This window comes from Sinocyclocheilus grahami, unplaced genomic scaffold (genome assembly GCF_001515645.1).
Source record: "Sinocyclocheilus grahami isolate Dianchi unplaced genomic scaffold, SAMN03320097.WGS_v1.1 scaffold291.1, whole genome shotgun sequence".
Classification (NCBI taxonomy): Eukaryota; Metazoa; Chordata; class Actinopteri; order Cypriniformes; family Cyprinidae; genus Sinocyclocheilus; species Sinocyclocheilus grahami.
This window is the reverse complement of record NW_015505470.1, coordinates 1289201-1307406: the sequence shown is the minus strand read 5'-3', so window position 1 is coordinate 1307406 and position 18206 is coordinate 1289201. Positions and strand designations below refer to the sequence as shown.

Genomic DNA, 18206 nt, shown 5'->3' with positions numbered 1-18206 from the left:
TATATTATCATATTTAACAAAATAACTTGCGTAGACCAGGGTGGAAGAACATCATCCTACAATTTCTTTAAATTTAATAGCAGCCAATTCGGACTTAAAATGCATACAGCCCATGTTTTGTGTGTGGTTAGTGAATACATTTCTTTTTTCTACCATTCATGCAGTAGTGACACAACTGTTGTTGTAAATTAGTCATTGTATTGTCTTCCAAAACTGTAGCTGCAGGAAATATGGGCCTCTTTTTTTTGACACTGCAATGCATTTTCTTATATTGTCATATTTACTCATTCTTCAAGACCTTCATAAACTCTCTAGAGAAATAACTGTTATGGATGTCCCTTTCTGCACGAAGGAAATGATGAAGGTTTTTACTTGGGAGTAGTCATTGATTTGGTGTTATCTCACTGCTTCAGCCTAGCCACTTACAAATCCCTACTATGAAAACACACTTCCAACAATGAACACTTTGTGCAATATCATCAGTCTATTTTCAAATCCTACTAAATCATGTCCTGTCAGCTGGAACTGTCAACATAACTCAGCATAAATTCGCTCAATGTTCTTTCCCTCGTCACTAAATCTTTGGTTCTTCTCAACACAGATCCAATTAACTTGACTTAGTTTTTCATAAATCAGTGCTGTCACAATTCATCAGCCTTCCCTTTCTCCATCCTCTCCATCATTAGATGCAGAAATCACAGTGAGAGCATGTCTGCCTGAGCACATCTTTATAAAGCTATTCATTATTTACAGGTAAACGGTGACAAGACGACACTTCTTTTACATAGCCAGATTCTCTATCTCGGCCGACAGCTTAATACAGTGTGTCTGCAACACTGTCAGGAAACTCTACATTGATCGAAGATCTAAGCAGCTGCCGCAGTAACCACATTCATTGTACACTGGGCCTAATTCAGGCTCTTCGACAGGGGGTCCGTGGTGGTACTACAGAGGGCCCGCCAATAATTTTTTGATCTCTACGTATTTTTTTTTAAAGAATGTAAAAATATGTAATAGAAAAAAATATTTAACATAAAGTTAACTTCAACTAAAGCTAAAAGTTAAGAAGCTAACGTTTTAGTTTCATTGGTCCTCCCTCATTCAGTCAAATTAAAATGTCACGTACAATTCTACGACAATTCTGTGTACTTCAATTATGTAAGGATCGTAAATAATATGATATTATACGCATGTACTTTAATCACACAGTGATTGTTGTGTAGATATTTATTACTTCAGGAGTTCTGTGGTAATTGGCAATATTTTGAGTGGTATTTTGACATTCTTTTGTTTACTGTGTGTGTGGGATTTAGCTTTTTCACATATTCATTTATTTGAGTAATTAATAGAATAATTTCTTTACCATATCTTTGGCCTGGGATGTGTGTGGATTATAGTGGAGTGGAGGTGGAATGATTAATTTTGTTAAAATGTATTATCTCTACCTGCATCCTTACACTATATCATATTTGAATGTATTAGAAACAATATTATTTACAATTTTGTTGTGACATCTTCTGTTGTATCAGATAGTCATGCCATGGTACATTTACAATGATACTGAATGATTAATATATTCATTCATGTCTATAAAAGACAAGGAAGTATCATGGTGCTTTTTGGTAGTGTGTAGTTGCTGTCTGGTTTAATATATTATTACAAAACACTCTCTGCCTCCAAAAGACACTCTTTCTACAGTAGCCAAAATCATCAACATACTTCAAGAGACAAAAGGTGTTTGCTAGTTCAATAATTTCTGTTGGGCCAAAAGTCTGGGCATTTCAAGTGGTTTTATAATTAAATTGGCTCTCTTAAGACAACTGAAGACAATGAACATGTTGACACGTGCAGAATGTTACAGTCCTTTCTAGTCCTCTTTGTGTAATATAATTTAACCCTAAAACTGGCAACGTATCCTGTGGGATACAAACATTTGAGAGGCTGTGGGGAGAGGCAGGGAAAGTGCAGGTCTCATTTCTTGGTTTCATGTTGAAAGGGTGTTTGTTGTGAATATTTAGATATATTGACTTTGTTCATACATTCTTTGTTTAGCTCACGGGCAGCATTTAAAACTGCATGGCTGCCTGTAGTGGGAAATCTACTCACCCTCCTATAAAAGTTGATCTAGTTCACATATTTACACATGTTGGAGAGGACTTACTTGTTTAAAAAGCTGTTGTTCAGCATTAGCTTATTAGGTTTACATTGAAATTTTATTAATTAAATGCTTACATTTTTTTGTAATCTGTCTCTAAATGTTTGTATCTCAGGGGATACGTCACCCTTTTAGGGGTATAAATGAAGATATAAAAACATATATATATATATATATATATATATATATATATATATATATATATATACGCATATACTCATGTTTTATAAAATCAAATCTTTTTGTAATCTTGACAAAACACATATCGTTGGAAAGGTCTGACAGTTAAGGTTCTATATTTGGTGACTGTTTTGTAATAGAAGTGATATTGTGACAGATTATTGATTGATTATTGATTTGTGACAGAAAACGAAATTCAAAAGAATTCAAATTCAAATTCAAAAGAATTCAATAGAGTTTGGGTGTCACCCAGTGGTTATTTTTGGTATAGTGCCCAAACAAAATCTTACAGGAACCACAATTTAGGTGATATCAACTTCAAATTTGGAACATAACTTGGTTAGCCATATGGCTTAGATTTTATAGCAATTTGAAGTGCAACATATTTTATAAAGTATTTATTTTATATACAATTAAAAAAAAATAGTATACTGTATTATCTTTACTGCAAACTTAAACTTCTATAACTTCTATAACTTTCTTTTTTTGAAATGCTTTCACTTCAGCAATAATCTGCTATGTGTCTTCTTTAAAAAGAGACCAACTTTAGGTCTGTATTCCAAAGTGTTCAGAAATTACAACTATGTTGTAACAAGCATTGATAAACAAGTGTTCTGTTTTCAGTTAATTTATATCCCCAAACTGGCAACGTATCCAGTGGGATACAAACATTCAAATCAAAATTAAAGTCATGTTTTTTTTTGTAATGATCAAGTTATATTATTTGTGTCCCAATAAGATGGAAAAATAGCAATAAATAAATTTTCTGATGTCTCTTTATGGTCTTGCCATTTTTAGGGCTAAATAGCTTTTTTATATAAGTAAATAGAGTTTTCTGTTGAAGAATGGTGGATAACATCATTCATATTTCTGGTCTGAGCTGTGAGCTACTTTATGGTAACAGAATTAATTGCATAAACCCATCTAATCATTCACCGTGAACAATACGGTGGCCACATTTTTTCAAGGAGATTGAAAGAGCAGCTGAGCTGACCCTGCGAAGTGCAGCCAAAGGCAAGTTCCACAGACTGATGCGGAGTGAGATGGACATTGGTAAGAGACCTGGCAATGATGCCAAGTGGGTCTTTCCTTTTCTCCTGACCTGCTGTACATGAATTGTGCAGAGCCACAGAATTTCAAAGTTACCACGGAATGAAAATGTCAGCATGCTTTCATTTTAACCATGATAAGGCTTCTTATGTATCTTTAATAATGCTGCGCTACCAATGAGGTTTTTGGACATCTGAGGTTACCCTGAAACTTGATATGGATGATATTTCATGTCCCCATGAACATTTCTGTGGAGAGTTTGTAAGTTTTTTTTTTTGTCTTTTCTGTATAGCAGAATGCCTGCTGTTTGTTTCATTGATATCTCAATAATACGGAATGGATTCAAAGACAGTACATTAAAATTCTCAATATGTGCTACCAAAAGCCCACATTCCCTACATTCCCAGCACTATTATGATTATTTCTGGTTAATGGTGCAACTGAAGAGCAATTTAACAGAGAATGCCTGTTGGGCTTTAGCAGTGGAATTGGCTTTGGAGATAATATTGCCCTGAGCACAAACTGAATTTGAATAAATCCAACAGTTGGCTTCAGCTACAAACATCAAGAGTCATCAGGTCTCTGCCAACCTAAAACTAAAATCATAAAAATGTGTTTGTCAAAATAAAATATACTTTATATAATAAATAGAAATTAATCATATTAATAATAATTTCAGCTATTTGCAAAGGCAACATTTCCATCTTCATTTAGTTTAACCTGATTTACTAAAACTAAATGTTTAATATTTTATAAAAGCTATATAGACATTAAGTAAATGAATAATGAAAACATCACAATTATGAAAAATAATTAAAATTAAAATGGAAACGAAAAACATGAAAATAAAAACAATAGTCAATTAAAAATATAAATTATACTCTATGATACTAAAATAACTACTGTCTGCCTGATTAAAACAAATGCAAATACAGGGTTGCTCGAACAACAACAACAACATAATGACAAAAGCTTAGTCAATTTGTTGTAATTATATGCCACTGAAAGTCAATTGATGAATCTATCAATGAAGATTAATATATCCTTATCAAATGGCCTGCAGTAGCAATCCATCTGGGAAGGGAGGGACTTCATACTGTTTAGCCAGCAAGAGCTAGCAATTTATTTAGATTTATAAACATTACATAACTTATAAACATTACATAAACATGTCCATAAGTCAACCTTTTGTAATGTCTGCTTCATACTTTAAACCATGGCAGAGACTCTAATTTTGTGTCATAGAATATTTTTTTTTATATATATATATACAGGTGCATCTCAATAAATTAGAATGTCGTGGAAAAGTTAATTTATTTCAATATTATTTCAATTGTGAAACTCAAAAGGAGCCCCTACCAAGTATTGAGTACATGTACAGTAAATTAACATACTTTCCAGAAGGCCAACAATTCACTAAAAATGTTTTTTTTATTGGTCTTATGAAGTATTCTAATTTGTTGAGATAGTGAATTGGTGGGTTTTTGTTAAATGTGAGCCAAAATCATCACAATTAAAATAACCAAAGACTTAAACTACTTCAGTCTGTGTGCATTGAATTTATTTAATACACGAGTTTCACAATTTGAGTTGAATTACTGAAATAAATGAACTTTTCCACGACATTCTGATTTATTGAGATGCACCTGTATATATGAATGCTTCAAGAAACCTACCTACAAAACTACGTTATTGTTAAAAGTTTTGGCACTTGTGTAAAAATGCTGTAAAATGAGGATGCTGTCAAAAATAATGTATAATTTAAAATAAACATTTGGTGTGACTAGAGGTGTGCGATATTGACAGAAAATGATATCTCAATATTTTCTGGGATTTTATCGATAAAGATATTTAGACGATATTTTGCTGAGTGTGTTATTGTGCTGGTACCTTAAGGACTGCCGAAGACAGCTGACTCCTATTGTTTTTAATATTCTTCATATTTGGTGGTCAGTTCATAAATTAATCTTTTTCAATAAGTTTAAACAGATTTTTGCATTTTATGGGTATTTTTACCTTTATAAAGCCATTTTTTCTAAAAGTGTCCATTATCTTTTGAGTCACATTCTTACATTTCATCAGGTAATTAGAATAATAAGACATTTGTGCTGTTACCAAGCAAATTAAATCAACACAGAAGCTGCATCTGAAGTGGCATTTAGATGTATTTACACACATGTATTTTGTTTAATGCAAGACATGAATGCATTTAACCTGCAATTACAAATGCATAAATAATGTTTTGATATATTAAACATAAATGTTGAATACTGATATTTGAAATGATTTAAAACATGAAAAAAATCAACAAAAAAAAAGGAAAGAAAGAAAAAGCCGAAATTTGAAATTAAAACTGCCAGCTGGTGGCAGCAAATCACTGTTAATAAGTGAGTCATTGCGATTGAACCGAATCATTTCAACGGTTGATTAATTAACTTATTGTTTATTGAATTCAATGTCACATTTGTAATCATGGTAATTTTTGGAGAAAAACGGCACTCTTCGTGTGAAATTGAGTAACTATATGAAGTGGTATAAATATATACATTTTCTGCCATCATGTCTTGAATTTGTGATCATTCTAAATGCATTTTAATAGACTGAATCATGCAGGGAAAGAAAACACACTAAATGCGCACACGCACTAGTCTAGACTTCACGTAATTTATGCGTGCGCTCTGTAGGGATGTTTTGAATGGTTTTTGCAAAATACTCGATGATGTCAAATCGCACATCGTTAAAACAACAATTACGATATTATCGCAGACGATATATATCGCACACCCCTAGGTGTGACCATCTTTTGTGTTTGAAGCAGCTTTTGGTTCTGCTCCAGGTACACTTGCACATAGTTTTTCAAGTAGCTTTGCAGGTAGATTTCTTGAAGCGTCTTGGAGACATTGCCACAGTTCTTCAGGATTTAGTCTGTGTCAGTTTGTTCTGTTTCTTCATGTCATTCCAGAAAGACTGGATGACGATGAGAGCAGATCTCTGTGTGGATCACTGGTTGTTGTCAGATTCCTTGTGGCTTGTGCAAACAAAAGTCTCACTGGATTATTACAATTAATGGCAAAATGAATGTTTAGAAATGTAAACCGATATTTCCTACTGACACATTACAGCAAAAGATAGAAATTACTGACTTAAACCCATTTTTTAGCTGGTGAAAACATTACTGTTCTAATAATTTTGGCCAACACTGTATGTCACAGCAGTTAAATCTGGGTCTGTATTGCACGTTCAAACCTTAACATCATTCATATTAACAGGTTAATAGTTTTCCCCAGAAGTATTATTATAGTATATAGTATTATTAACTAAACCTGCTAGATTTTAGTTGACTAAATCTACTGTATATTTAGTCGACTAAAAGTAGACTAAAAATAAACAATTCAGATGACTACAACTAAATGGCATTTTATTCAAAAGGCTATGACAATCAAAATCAAAACTTGCTGTCAAAATTAACACTGGATTTCTGTCTTTTTACAGAAAAACTTAGAAGTGATATACTGTATATATGTTACAAGATGTCAAGCAAGAAACAGAAAGATCTTAGTTTAGGGACCAATTCTCACTATTAACTAGTTACTTATTAGCATGCATTAGGATGCATACATATTGGCTGTTTATTAGTACTTAAAAAGCACATATTAATGCTTTATTCTGCATTAACATATTCTACATCCCTTAATCCTACCCTATACCTAAACTTAACAACTACTTTACTATTAATACTCAGCAAATTAGGAGTTTACTAAGGGAAAATGCAATTGGTCCCCAAACTGAAGTATGACTTTTTATTTTATTATTTTTTTTACCAAAGTTAATCATTTTAGCTGTGTGTGATGCTTGGGTCAAAGGTCAAAATATCTTGCATCAAAATTCAAAAATAGCATTCTATTTGTGGTCTTATACAGACTGTAACACCTAAGGAGAAGGAGAAAATGTGAAATTACCCTACTGATGCATTGCTGCAGCTCAATTAGTCCTCTAGTTCCTATGGAACCTTTGTGGGGCTACAAATTATGGTCTGAGGTGCAATATGTTTCAAGGACAAAGGGCAGATCAATTGGCTGTCTGGGAGTTGGAAATCACACAGCCGACACAGAAGCCGTGTGGTGCCGAGTGCATTATAAACCCGAAAGCTGTAAGGCGCCAGCTTACAGAAGCCCTTGGGACATGTCCCGAAGGTGTTGTTAGCTGATTATCCAATTTAATTAATTAAACAGCACATATTTAAACAATAGCGAGGCACTTTGAATCATGCCTCATATCCTTAAAGTGTTTAAAAGTCAAGGTTGAGATTTTTGAGGTCATTTTTTTGACATACAGTCTTAGGTTATTTTCAACTTCCAGCAACCCAGAAACGTGGCTCCATATGACACAATTAATGTTTCTTACCTCAAGGTACACCACCCAGGGCATAACTAATGTGGCCACGAGAAGATCTGCCACCGCCAGGCTGACAATAAGGTAATTAGTGGTGGTCTGCAGCGCTTTCTCTCGGGAGACTGCCATACACACCAACACATTGCCGAAGACAATGACAGAGATGAGGAGAGTCAGGAGCATGGCATAGTAGTTATACTGATGCTTGGCCTCACAGCTTGTGCTGTTGAGGGCCCCGGTCCCGTTGTCATAATAAGTGTCATTGTAGGGATACTCCGTGAGGAAATCCATGAGCTGTGGCCAGGGAAGAAGCCTGAAACTGAGAGACATAATTCACTGTCAGTGAAGCTGCAAACACGGAATGAAACCAAGCAGTAGTACGCCAACACAAAGGAAAATGTTATTGATCAGAGGTTGCTCTATCATATCTTAGCAGAGTTTTCAGTTATGTTTCATTTCATCAGACATGTGTAATTTATAGCCCATGTTCATCATCAAATGGAACGAAAATTAGCTTTCCCAAACACTCCTGAAGTCTTAAGTATGAGATATTGAATTGATAATTCTCACTTTTTTCTTGCAATTCTGAGTTTATATCTTACAATTCTGACTCACCACCCCCCCCCAGAATTCTGAACCTACATCTCATAATAGTTTATATCTTGCAATTCTGCTTTTTTCAGTTTCTGCCACAGAATAAAAAATAGGGTTACACTTTATTTTTATAGTCCACTACTAACTAGTCCATTCTACTAACTACAAGTAACTTTGCAACTACATGCCAACTAATTCTCATTAATTTGCAACTACATGTCTACTAACTCTCAGAGTAGACTGTTAGGTTAGGTTTAGAATTAGTAGAATAAGTTATATACTTGCAAAGATTCTTATAGTCAGTATGTTGTATGTTGTGGACCCATCAAAATAAAGTGTTAGAAGATATTAAGCAGTCTACTAATGCTCTAATGACTGCTAGTTGACGTGTATTTGCAAAGTTACACTGTTAGTAGAATGTCTAAAGTGGACAATCAAAATAAAGTGTTACCAAAAATAGCAATTGTTCCTTTTTATCTTACAATTTAGAATTTATTTCTCACAATTCTGAGTTTTTAAAGTTGCAATTACCTTTCTTAATTTAAGAAAGGTTTCAGTTTATATACGGTTCACATCTCAGACTTTTAATAGCATCCATAATAGCATCATAGCATTTCAAGTTTGTGATGTTGTCAAAAACCCTGAAAAAAAGGAGGCATGATATTTCTGGAGTCTTTTTCTCAGGACAAAAATGAGAAACAAAAGTCTTCATTTGCATTTAATTTCACTGTGTCTAGGATAAATAACTGAGATATTAATGTTTTTTCCCCCCTTTCTACTGGAATCTCTGTTTAAACCGTGGAATGGGAGCAGAACTAAACTTAACAGAATTAATGGATTAAACAGTCGTTTAATGAGAGGTCATTTATATTCACACAAAATATTTTGTGACTGTATGAGGACAGATTCAAATTGATACAGTAACAAAAGAGGCGAGACGCTGAGGAAAAGAAAATTAATGAGAACGGGGAATCATGAGCACTCTTGCACACCATGGGTGACACTGAGCATTGTAAATGAACAATCAGTACAATCACAGCATTCACCTTACACTCACACAATCACACTCATCTTCATTTCCTATGTATAATATTTGAGACACACACATTACAGAAAATATCTTCTATCCTTTCTCCAATTTCTCCTCTAAGCTCCATAACATTGGACAGCTGCTGAAACATGATTGATTTTTCTGTGTGAATAGTGGCATAATAGCCGTCTTGTATTGATTTTGAATTTACACAGCAAGATCTATTCCTGCTTGAATAAAAAAATCAACATCTCAAACCAATAGGAAATAGCACCGAGGCTGAGAATACAAACTACTAAAGCTTAGGGACAATTATCATACATATTAAAAAATATATAATATTTATTAAAATAATGTTTGAATTCCTCCATGAAATAAAAATATAAAATTTTCTTAGTATGTCTGGGACTAATTAACAAAAGGGAAATTACGGTTGTCATAAGTATTTACATCTAAGTATTTATAAAGTCAGAAATTCAATTAAACAAATTCTTGCTTCCTCTGGCAGTTGGTTTGTATGTTGGTTTTAAAAAATCTAGTCCTTTAAGTAGCAAATGTAAATGTACTAGTACATTTCTGTAGATTCTTTGCTCAAATCTAAATATAAAATTACAGTATCGTCTTATTTTGCTATCGAATTAAGAAACATGAACACAATAAAACACTAGTATACATTAGGACACTTAGGACTTGTGAATGACATTTTATCTAATCCAGCATGACACTAACCTCCTCGCGCTCATCCACTCTGTTACACAGGTTTTCTAACATTTGCCCTCTTTAAGTCTAAAGCATATTGCTGTTAAGCTTTAGAATATTCAGCTTCTGATTAAATCACTGAATCCTCAAGAGAGTCATCATTTTATCTCTTGTTAAACTCAGTCAAATCAATAATTAAATGCTTTCTTGTGATGTCAAGTCAGCGCACAGATGAACCATATGTTGTACTATAAGACACTCACAAATGATAATAGCAAAGTCTAGTAAACCAAGAAAAACACAAATGTTCAAGCATCAAGGCAAAAGAAGAATAAAAATAAAAATATATATATACTGTATATATAGTCCTTCATCCTTTTAATTCCCATAGAAAGAAAAATTAAGACAAAATTACAAACAAAGAACAGAGAATAAAACCAATGGCCTTTTACAGAAAAAAATCTCCCTGGTTCTTTTATAGCAACAATCTATATTCGTTGCCCTCCACCCTTACTGAGCATCACCTCTGTGAATGTGTTTGTGACGCTGGCGCCACAGACTCAATGGAGCAAGTGAGGGCCGCTGATTGATGCAAACTGTCTGACAAAATGATGTCTGTGTCAAACACAGCAGGGAGGATCCTCCATCCAGCTATGACCCAACAAGAATCAATGAATCACTTCAAATGACTGTCTTCCCTTTGCTCAGGATTTTTTATCTGAATTGCTTGTCTCACTTAAAATCCAAAATGACTAGGATGTAATTTGTATTTTCATTTTAATAATGTCTGTTATTAGAAGAAAATAAAGTTATTCAGTCATATTCAGTCAATGATGTTTACAGAGTAGTTATTTCTTATTGTGCCAGTTTATAACATATTTTTAACTTTAATATTTCTCAGAGTAAGTTACTGACCCAAAAATATTAGTCACACTTTATTTAAGGCCCATTTCTCGCTATTAACAAACCACTAAATCCAAAATTCTGTCATGAAACTCTAGATGGCGCAGTCCGATAGGTCTAACTCAGTCTGACATAATGACATCATAATGACATGCTGCTCAGTTTTCTGGCCAGCAGACCGCGGCTGGCAGTTTAATACTAGTGCGGTCGAACGAATAAACGACAATATAAAAAAACGTAGTCTTGGCGCATGGAATGTGTGTATTCTGATGAATAGTGACAATACACTTAGACCCCAGAAGAGAACAGCACTCTTAACCAGGGAACTTGCTCAGTATAACATTGATATTGCTGCCCTCAGCGAAACCCGTCTTGCAGAGGAAGGATCCATCTGTGATCCATCTGTGAATTTACTACACTTTCTTCTGGAAGGGGAAGTTGAAAAATGAGGACAGGATCCATGGGGTTGGCCTGGCCATTCATACTAAGCTTCTTCAACTGCTGCCTGGTCTCCGCATTGGCATCAATGAGCGGATTATGAAGCTTTGTATATAGGCACATAACAATCATCAGTGTTTACGCCCATACACTGACCAGCAGTGACGATGTGAAGGAAAAATGATATGGGAACCTTAGTTCTATCGTGAAGTCTTCACCAATGACTGACAAATTAGTAATTCTTGGTGGCTTCAATGCAAGAGTGGGAAATGACCACAGCAGTTGGGAAGGCATGTTGGGCCCTCATGGACTTGGCAGGATGAATAGCAATGGATTATTGCTGTTGATGCTGTGCACAGAAAATTAACTCACAATTACCAACACACTATTCAGAATGGCTAACAAATATAAGACATCATGGATGTACCCTAGATCCAAGCAGTATCATACTATTGATTATGTCCTTGTGCAAAGGCGGGATGTACGTGATGTCCAAATTACCAGGGACATGCGAGGAGCTGAGTGTTGGACAGACCACAGATTGATTAGGTCTTCACTCAAACTGCACATTGTTGCATCCCACCGGAAGAAGCCTAAGCTAAATATACCTAGGTATAACCTTGCCAAGTTAAAAAAATCCCACTGTACAAAAATGTTACCAACAACACCGCTGTGATGTCCTGGCTGCTCATGGCCCACTGAATAGAGATCCAACTGAGAAGTGGAACCAGTTTAAGCAGATGGTGAGCAAGTCGGCAAAAGAAACTCTTGAGTTCCAGATGCGGGTCCACCAAGACTAGTTTGATGAGAACTGATGAGGTCAAGAGGCTGTTGGAGGAAAAAAGCAAGGCATATGTTGAATGGCAAAATGACCTCAAAGAAAGATAGCTTCAAGTATCTACAAAGAAAGACTCAGAAAGAGCTGTGTGCAATGAAGGATAGCTGGTGGGACTGCAAGGCTGAAGAAGTTCAAGGGTTTGCAGATTCCAACAATTCCAAGAAATTCTTCAGCACATTGAAGACTGTCTACGGTCCGTCAAGACCAAGCATAACACCACTACTTTCTGCTGATGGAAACACCCTACTGAAAGATAAGACAATCATTATCAATCAATAGAGGGAACATTTCTCAGACTTGCTCAATAGGCCCTCTGCAGTTGCCCCCTTGGCATTGGAATCCATCCCACAGAAGTCTACACTGAATAACCTTGATCTACCCCCAAATATGAAGGAAGTAAGGAAGGCAATCAATCAGACTAGTAGTGGCAAAGCTGCCAGCATGGATGGTATCTGTAACGTCTGGACCAATCAGACACACAATTTGTTATATTTAACAAATACCCCATAACATTCCTCAATCAACAAGCCAACTATGAGGACCCTTCCCCCGAAATGCATCTAACACCTCAGAAAGGCAGAACAGGCCTCTGGTTCCATGGCAACCAATACTGATAACACTGGTTTTATTGCCCAAAGGAATGTGGGCAGAACAACTCTCAATTAATTTACCCATAGGAAAGACACACAGTGCCATATAAATGGACTCTTATTGACAGACAAACCTTTCTTTGACCTTCCTATCACATATCCTCCGGTCATTGTTTATATTATTACTATTTTTGTATATTGTATTTTATCATAGAACCACTCGTTCACTTAACCTTACCTATATCATGTTTGGTCTCTATGAATTTGTCTTTGGATGATCTAATTGAGAGTGTATATTATATGTTTATACCTATGCAACATATTAGTGTTCTAAGAATCTTTATTCGTCTTTGCATCAACATCCAATCCAGTTACATATGCAAATTACCATATTCGGTGACAAAGAGTCGTAAACTTTCCCTCCAGAAGTGCAAGTCACCATTGGTTCATTGACCCCCGAGAGGTGTGACCTCCACAGAACTTAAAAGGCCTCACTTCAGTGACCCACTTAGCTTTTAGTCTCTTTACTCATCTCTCATCACCCTCCCATCTTCTGGTTGCTATGTCCCAGAGCCGGCGCTGCCGTGCCTGGCAGGCCACAACACAGCTCAGTCTGTGGTTCTTTTAGATCCTAAGAGGATGGGGATGCTGAGATAGAACTCTTCTGGATCCCCTAAGTTTGGTGCCAGGTTGTGGCCTTGTCTTTCAATTCACCAAGGATTTCAGCTGATGTCTCTCGAGCTCCGCGTTCTTCTATTTTCAGTTTCCACCTGGGAAGAAACTCCCAACCACCATGAGTCAGAACATTGTTGGAGTTAATCACTCTTCAAACCCGGAAGAACATGATCGCAAGTTCAAACCTTGAAACCATCAAGACTTTCACCAAGACTGCATCTGGACACTCGTACAATGACCAAGGCAATGCAAGTATCGTACATTTAACTAAACGAAATAGAGGCTTAGTATAAGCTGTAGACCCGTTGTAAAATGGCACTGATGGTTTTTAACTCAGGTGGTTCTGACTCATTTTCTATAACTGCATTCTCTGGTTTCTCTGATGGCTTCATTCATCCACTTTAGCTCCCCTTTGTATGTACGCGTGAGTGTATGTTTATTTATTTGTTTGTTTAGACTAGTTATGTGTTAGCATTTAGTTAATAAAACTTTTGTGCACGAATTACATGAGTTTCTGATTTTGTCACCACTTGTGAATAATGTCCCTTTACAATTCTGATCCTGCTACATGCTCTAATGCATTAATACTGTAGGAAAGATATTTTCTGTGGCCACAAAAATATCCTTTCTTAGAGTTGATATGAATTTACACTGAATGTTCGCTGGATGAACAGATTAGTTGATGTCAATTTAATTCTGCTACAGTTACTACGGGCAACTTATATAAATAATTGTAATTAATCATAATTAATTGTAATTATTTACATAAATTTCCCTTTTGAGCTAATTTGATACATATCCCTGCTGAGCTCTTTAAAATGGCAAGCCCAGAAATGCTCTGCATATTCCACAGCATCCTCACCAGCATATGGGATGGGGAAATTATGCCACAAGAATTTAAAGATACCACAGTGGCATCCATCCAAGTGCAGAAAGGCTGACTGTGGCAACTACAGAGGTATCTCACTTCTGTCAGTTGCTGGGAAGATTCTTGCAAGAATCATTCTCAACAGGCTGATCGACTTCATCTCAGAAAAGTCCCTATCAGAGGCTCAGTGTGGGTTTAGACCTGGCTGTAGTACTGTCGATATGATCTTCACAGTCAGACAGATTCAAGAAAAATGCATTGAGCAGCATATGGATCTTTATGCCATTTTTATTGACCTTACAAAGGCCTTTGCCACTGTGAATAGAGAAGCACTGTGGATCATTCTTGCAAAGTTTCGGTGCCCTAGAAAGTTCACAAACCTGATCCGCCTTTTCCATGATAGGAGGAAGGGATTTGTCCTCTCAAATGGGAACATTTCACTTTCATTTGACATCTCAAATGGGGTGAAACAAGGATGTGCGCTTTCTCCTATTCTCTTTATTCTCTTGTTCTTCACCAGTGTCTTGGTACATGTTCTACAAGGAATTGAGAGAGGAGTGTACTTACCGATAGATGGCTCCCTCTTCAATCTCCGAAGGCTAAATGCCAAATTCAAGATTACTGAACGGCTGATTCTTGATACACTCTTTGCAGATGATTGCGCACTTATGGTGCGCTCAGAGTCTGATCTCCAAGTCATAGTTGGCAGATTTGCAGAAGCCGCACATCTTTTTGGACTCACTGTTAGTCTTAGCAAAACCTAGGTCTAATTTCAACCTGCTCCTGGCTCCAAAGCACCTCTTCCTACAATAACCATTGAGGGAACAGAACTGAGGACAGTTGAATAAATATAAATACCTCTGTAGTTTTATTTCTTCTGATGGGTCACTAGACAAGGAGATTTCAACACGCATCAGCAAAACCAGACAATCCCTCGGTCACCTGCCCATAAAATGAATGAACCACAGAAACATCAAGCTGGCTACCAAGATCAAGGTGTATAAGGCAGTTGTGCTCACCAGTCTTCTTTATGGTTGTGAAACCTGGACGCTGTATAGAAAGCACCTGGAACAGCTTGAGCAATTCCACTAGAGGTCTCTAAGGTCAATTATGTGCATTAAATGACAGGACAGAGTGACAGATCTGGAGGTTCTGGACAGAGCCTGTCTGGTCAGCATCGAGGCCATGATTATGAAGACCCAGCTTCACTGGACAAGACATGTTATACAAATGGACAGTTCCCACATCCCACGACAGATTCTTTACGGAACATTGTCTCAGGGCCACAGAAGTCGCAAAGACTGTATTAGAAATAGTCTAAAATAGGGCTGCACGATATTGGAAAAAAAAATTAAATTTCGATATATTATTTTTCTGCGATATGGAAAAAAAATCAGATGACTTCAATAGCTCTATTTGGAAAAAAAAAATCAATGACTGGGGTGATTTTGTAGGTGAGTAAATCAGCATAGGAAATAAACAAATTACAAGCATAGATAAATAACAGAACAAAGATACAAATGAAATAAGCAGTGCTTTATATTTTTCAGGTAAGTCTAACAGTATTCAGGTACAGAAATTGAATAATCAAATGTAAAATAACACTGCATAGTTTTCACTATAAATTAAATCTGTGTTAAAGCTACAAAAGTGATTTTTCTTTGTGTTTTGTTGTTTGATTAACGTTCATCATAGAGAAAGCAACAGGAACATTAAACTGCTGTGAACCAATATACTGTTACACATCCATTTTCTTTCTCAATGGTTTCCCTTAGCCTAAGCCATAAGTAACTGTGTTTACAAGGATAATTGCAGAGCACAGTATTTCAGGCACAAACAGACGCAGAAGTGAACAGAATTCAGTGTTCACGTGCATCTACGTGGCTCTCACTGAGTCTATACTGGATGCAGCATGGCAGGACAAATCCCCGACAGTAACCTGATGCCTCGTTCTCTTTATGACGTACTGACACAAAGTTCAAATGATATGCAACGGTCGCTTTGTCGCGTCCAGTGTAGACAGACTTTGTCTTTGTTCACATGTCGCGCCTAAAAACACCAGCCACGCCACTTTCTCCTTCTTTCCAAAGTGCTCGGAAGCTTACGCTTTCGTGGCATCTGCCATTGCTAAGCGACCGTGACCTGCGCTATCCTCAACGACGCGGAAGTTTCAACAAAGGATAAATGGATTTCCAGCACTGAAAATCTCTTGCAGTAGCTCTTTTACTTAATTTATTTAAAATGGGTATCTCTGTACAGCTGTCGCGTCCGGTGTAGACACAGTGTCTGTGTGTAAGCAAAGAAAACAATCAGTATAAATATAACGATCAGTATACTAAACATCGCACATCCTGCAATGTGACTATCAGGGATGCGCACATCGTGATATCGATGCTGAAACGATATATCATGCAGCCCTAGTCTAAAATATGTTGACTTCCCTGTGACAGAGAGGACAGAGCCAATTATTGGCATGCAGCAACCAAACTAGCCTATTGTTACGTATCCGGTCCATGAACTTCCATCTTCTAGCCATCAGAGGTCACCCTTTCCATTTTCATTGACTCTCACACTACACACTGTTGCATATCACCCCAGACTACATATCCCATCATTCATTGCACTGATTGCACACAGCTGTTTCACTGATTGCACACAGCTGTTTCAAATCACTCACTCACTATTTAACTCTCACTCTGATCCCTTCCCTCTGCCGAGTATTGTATGTGCTTATCGTCAGTAGTGATAGCTACTCTACAGAGCCCTCGTTAGCTTCCTAGCCTAGCCTAGCCTAGCCTAGCCTAGCCTAGCCTGACCTAGCCTAGCCTAGCCTTGCCTTGCCTTGCCTTGTCTTGCCTGTTTCCTCGGTTTCTGATCTTCGCCTGTGTTCCTGGATTTATCCCTTTAGTCTTGTCCCTTTTGATTCTGTTCGCCATTTGTTGACCTTCGCTAGCCCTAGGATTATTCTTGTGTCTTGCCCGCCATATACCTGTTTGCCCTTGTTCGACCCTGCCTGTGTTTCTGACCTCTCTGCTGAATAAAGCTTGCACATGGATCTGCATGTCTCACGTCTTGTCAGCCCCGTAACAGAATACTCGGCCACACAAGGATCCAGCGGCTTTTCAAGTGGACATTGGCCAGGTATGGACACTGCAAGGCTGTTGTTAGCCCTCGAGCAGGGCACACGCTCGCTCGAGACTTACATTCAAGAGTATCTGGACATTGCCTATCACTCTGATCTACCGGACTGTGTTCTAATAGATTTTTTTTGTAGTGACGTTAGGCAACCGCTGAAGTCTAGGCTCATATTTAAGGGGCCGCGTTCGTCACTATGTGAGTGTATGGATTATGCTTTATTGACTGTTGGCTCTTTGTGGACTGTGGGTATCGCGGAGGAGGAACGTGATACCGCGTATGTGCCTGTAAAGGTGGCTGCTGAGTTTAATCAACCACAAGCTCCGGGATATTCAAGTTCACTGATCGCTACTCCGGTGATGCAACCCGCTCGTGAAATGGCAGCCGCACCAGAACGCGGTCGCCGCACGCTCACAAGAGGGCAGACACAACAGCGCCCCGTCAAGTCACAATTGATCTTCACGAGTCAAATCAAATCACCGCTGATCTTCACGAGTCAAGTCAAGTCACCGTTGATCTTCACGAGTCAAGTCACCGTTGATCTTCACGAGTCAAGTCACCGTTGATCTTCACGAGTCAAGTCACCGTTGATCTTCACGAGTCAAGTCACCGTTGATCTTCACGAGTCAAGTCACCGTTGATCTTCACGAGTCAAGTCA

General features: G+C 37.1%; 1 protein-coding gene across 1 annotated transcript in view; it reads right to left on the bottom strand.

Moving 5' to 3' along the window:
• Positions 1-18206, bottom strand: part of LOC107600777 (D(2)-like dopamine receptor) — a 115392-nt gene that overhangs the window by 39509 nt on the left and 57677 nt on the right. Inside the window, exon 2 of the mRNA XM_016292743.1 lies at positions 7790-8096. Within this exon, the coding sequence (XP_016148229.1) occupies positions 7790-8068 (279 nt within the window). The 5' untranslated portion in view covers positions 8069-8096. The remainder of the gene's footprint in view (positions 1-7789; positions 8097-18206) is intronic.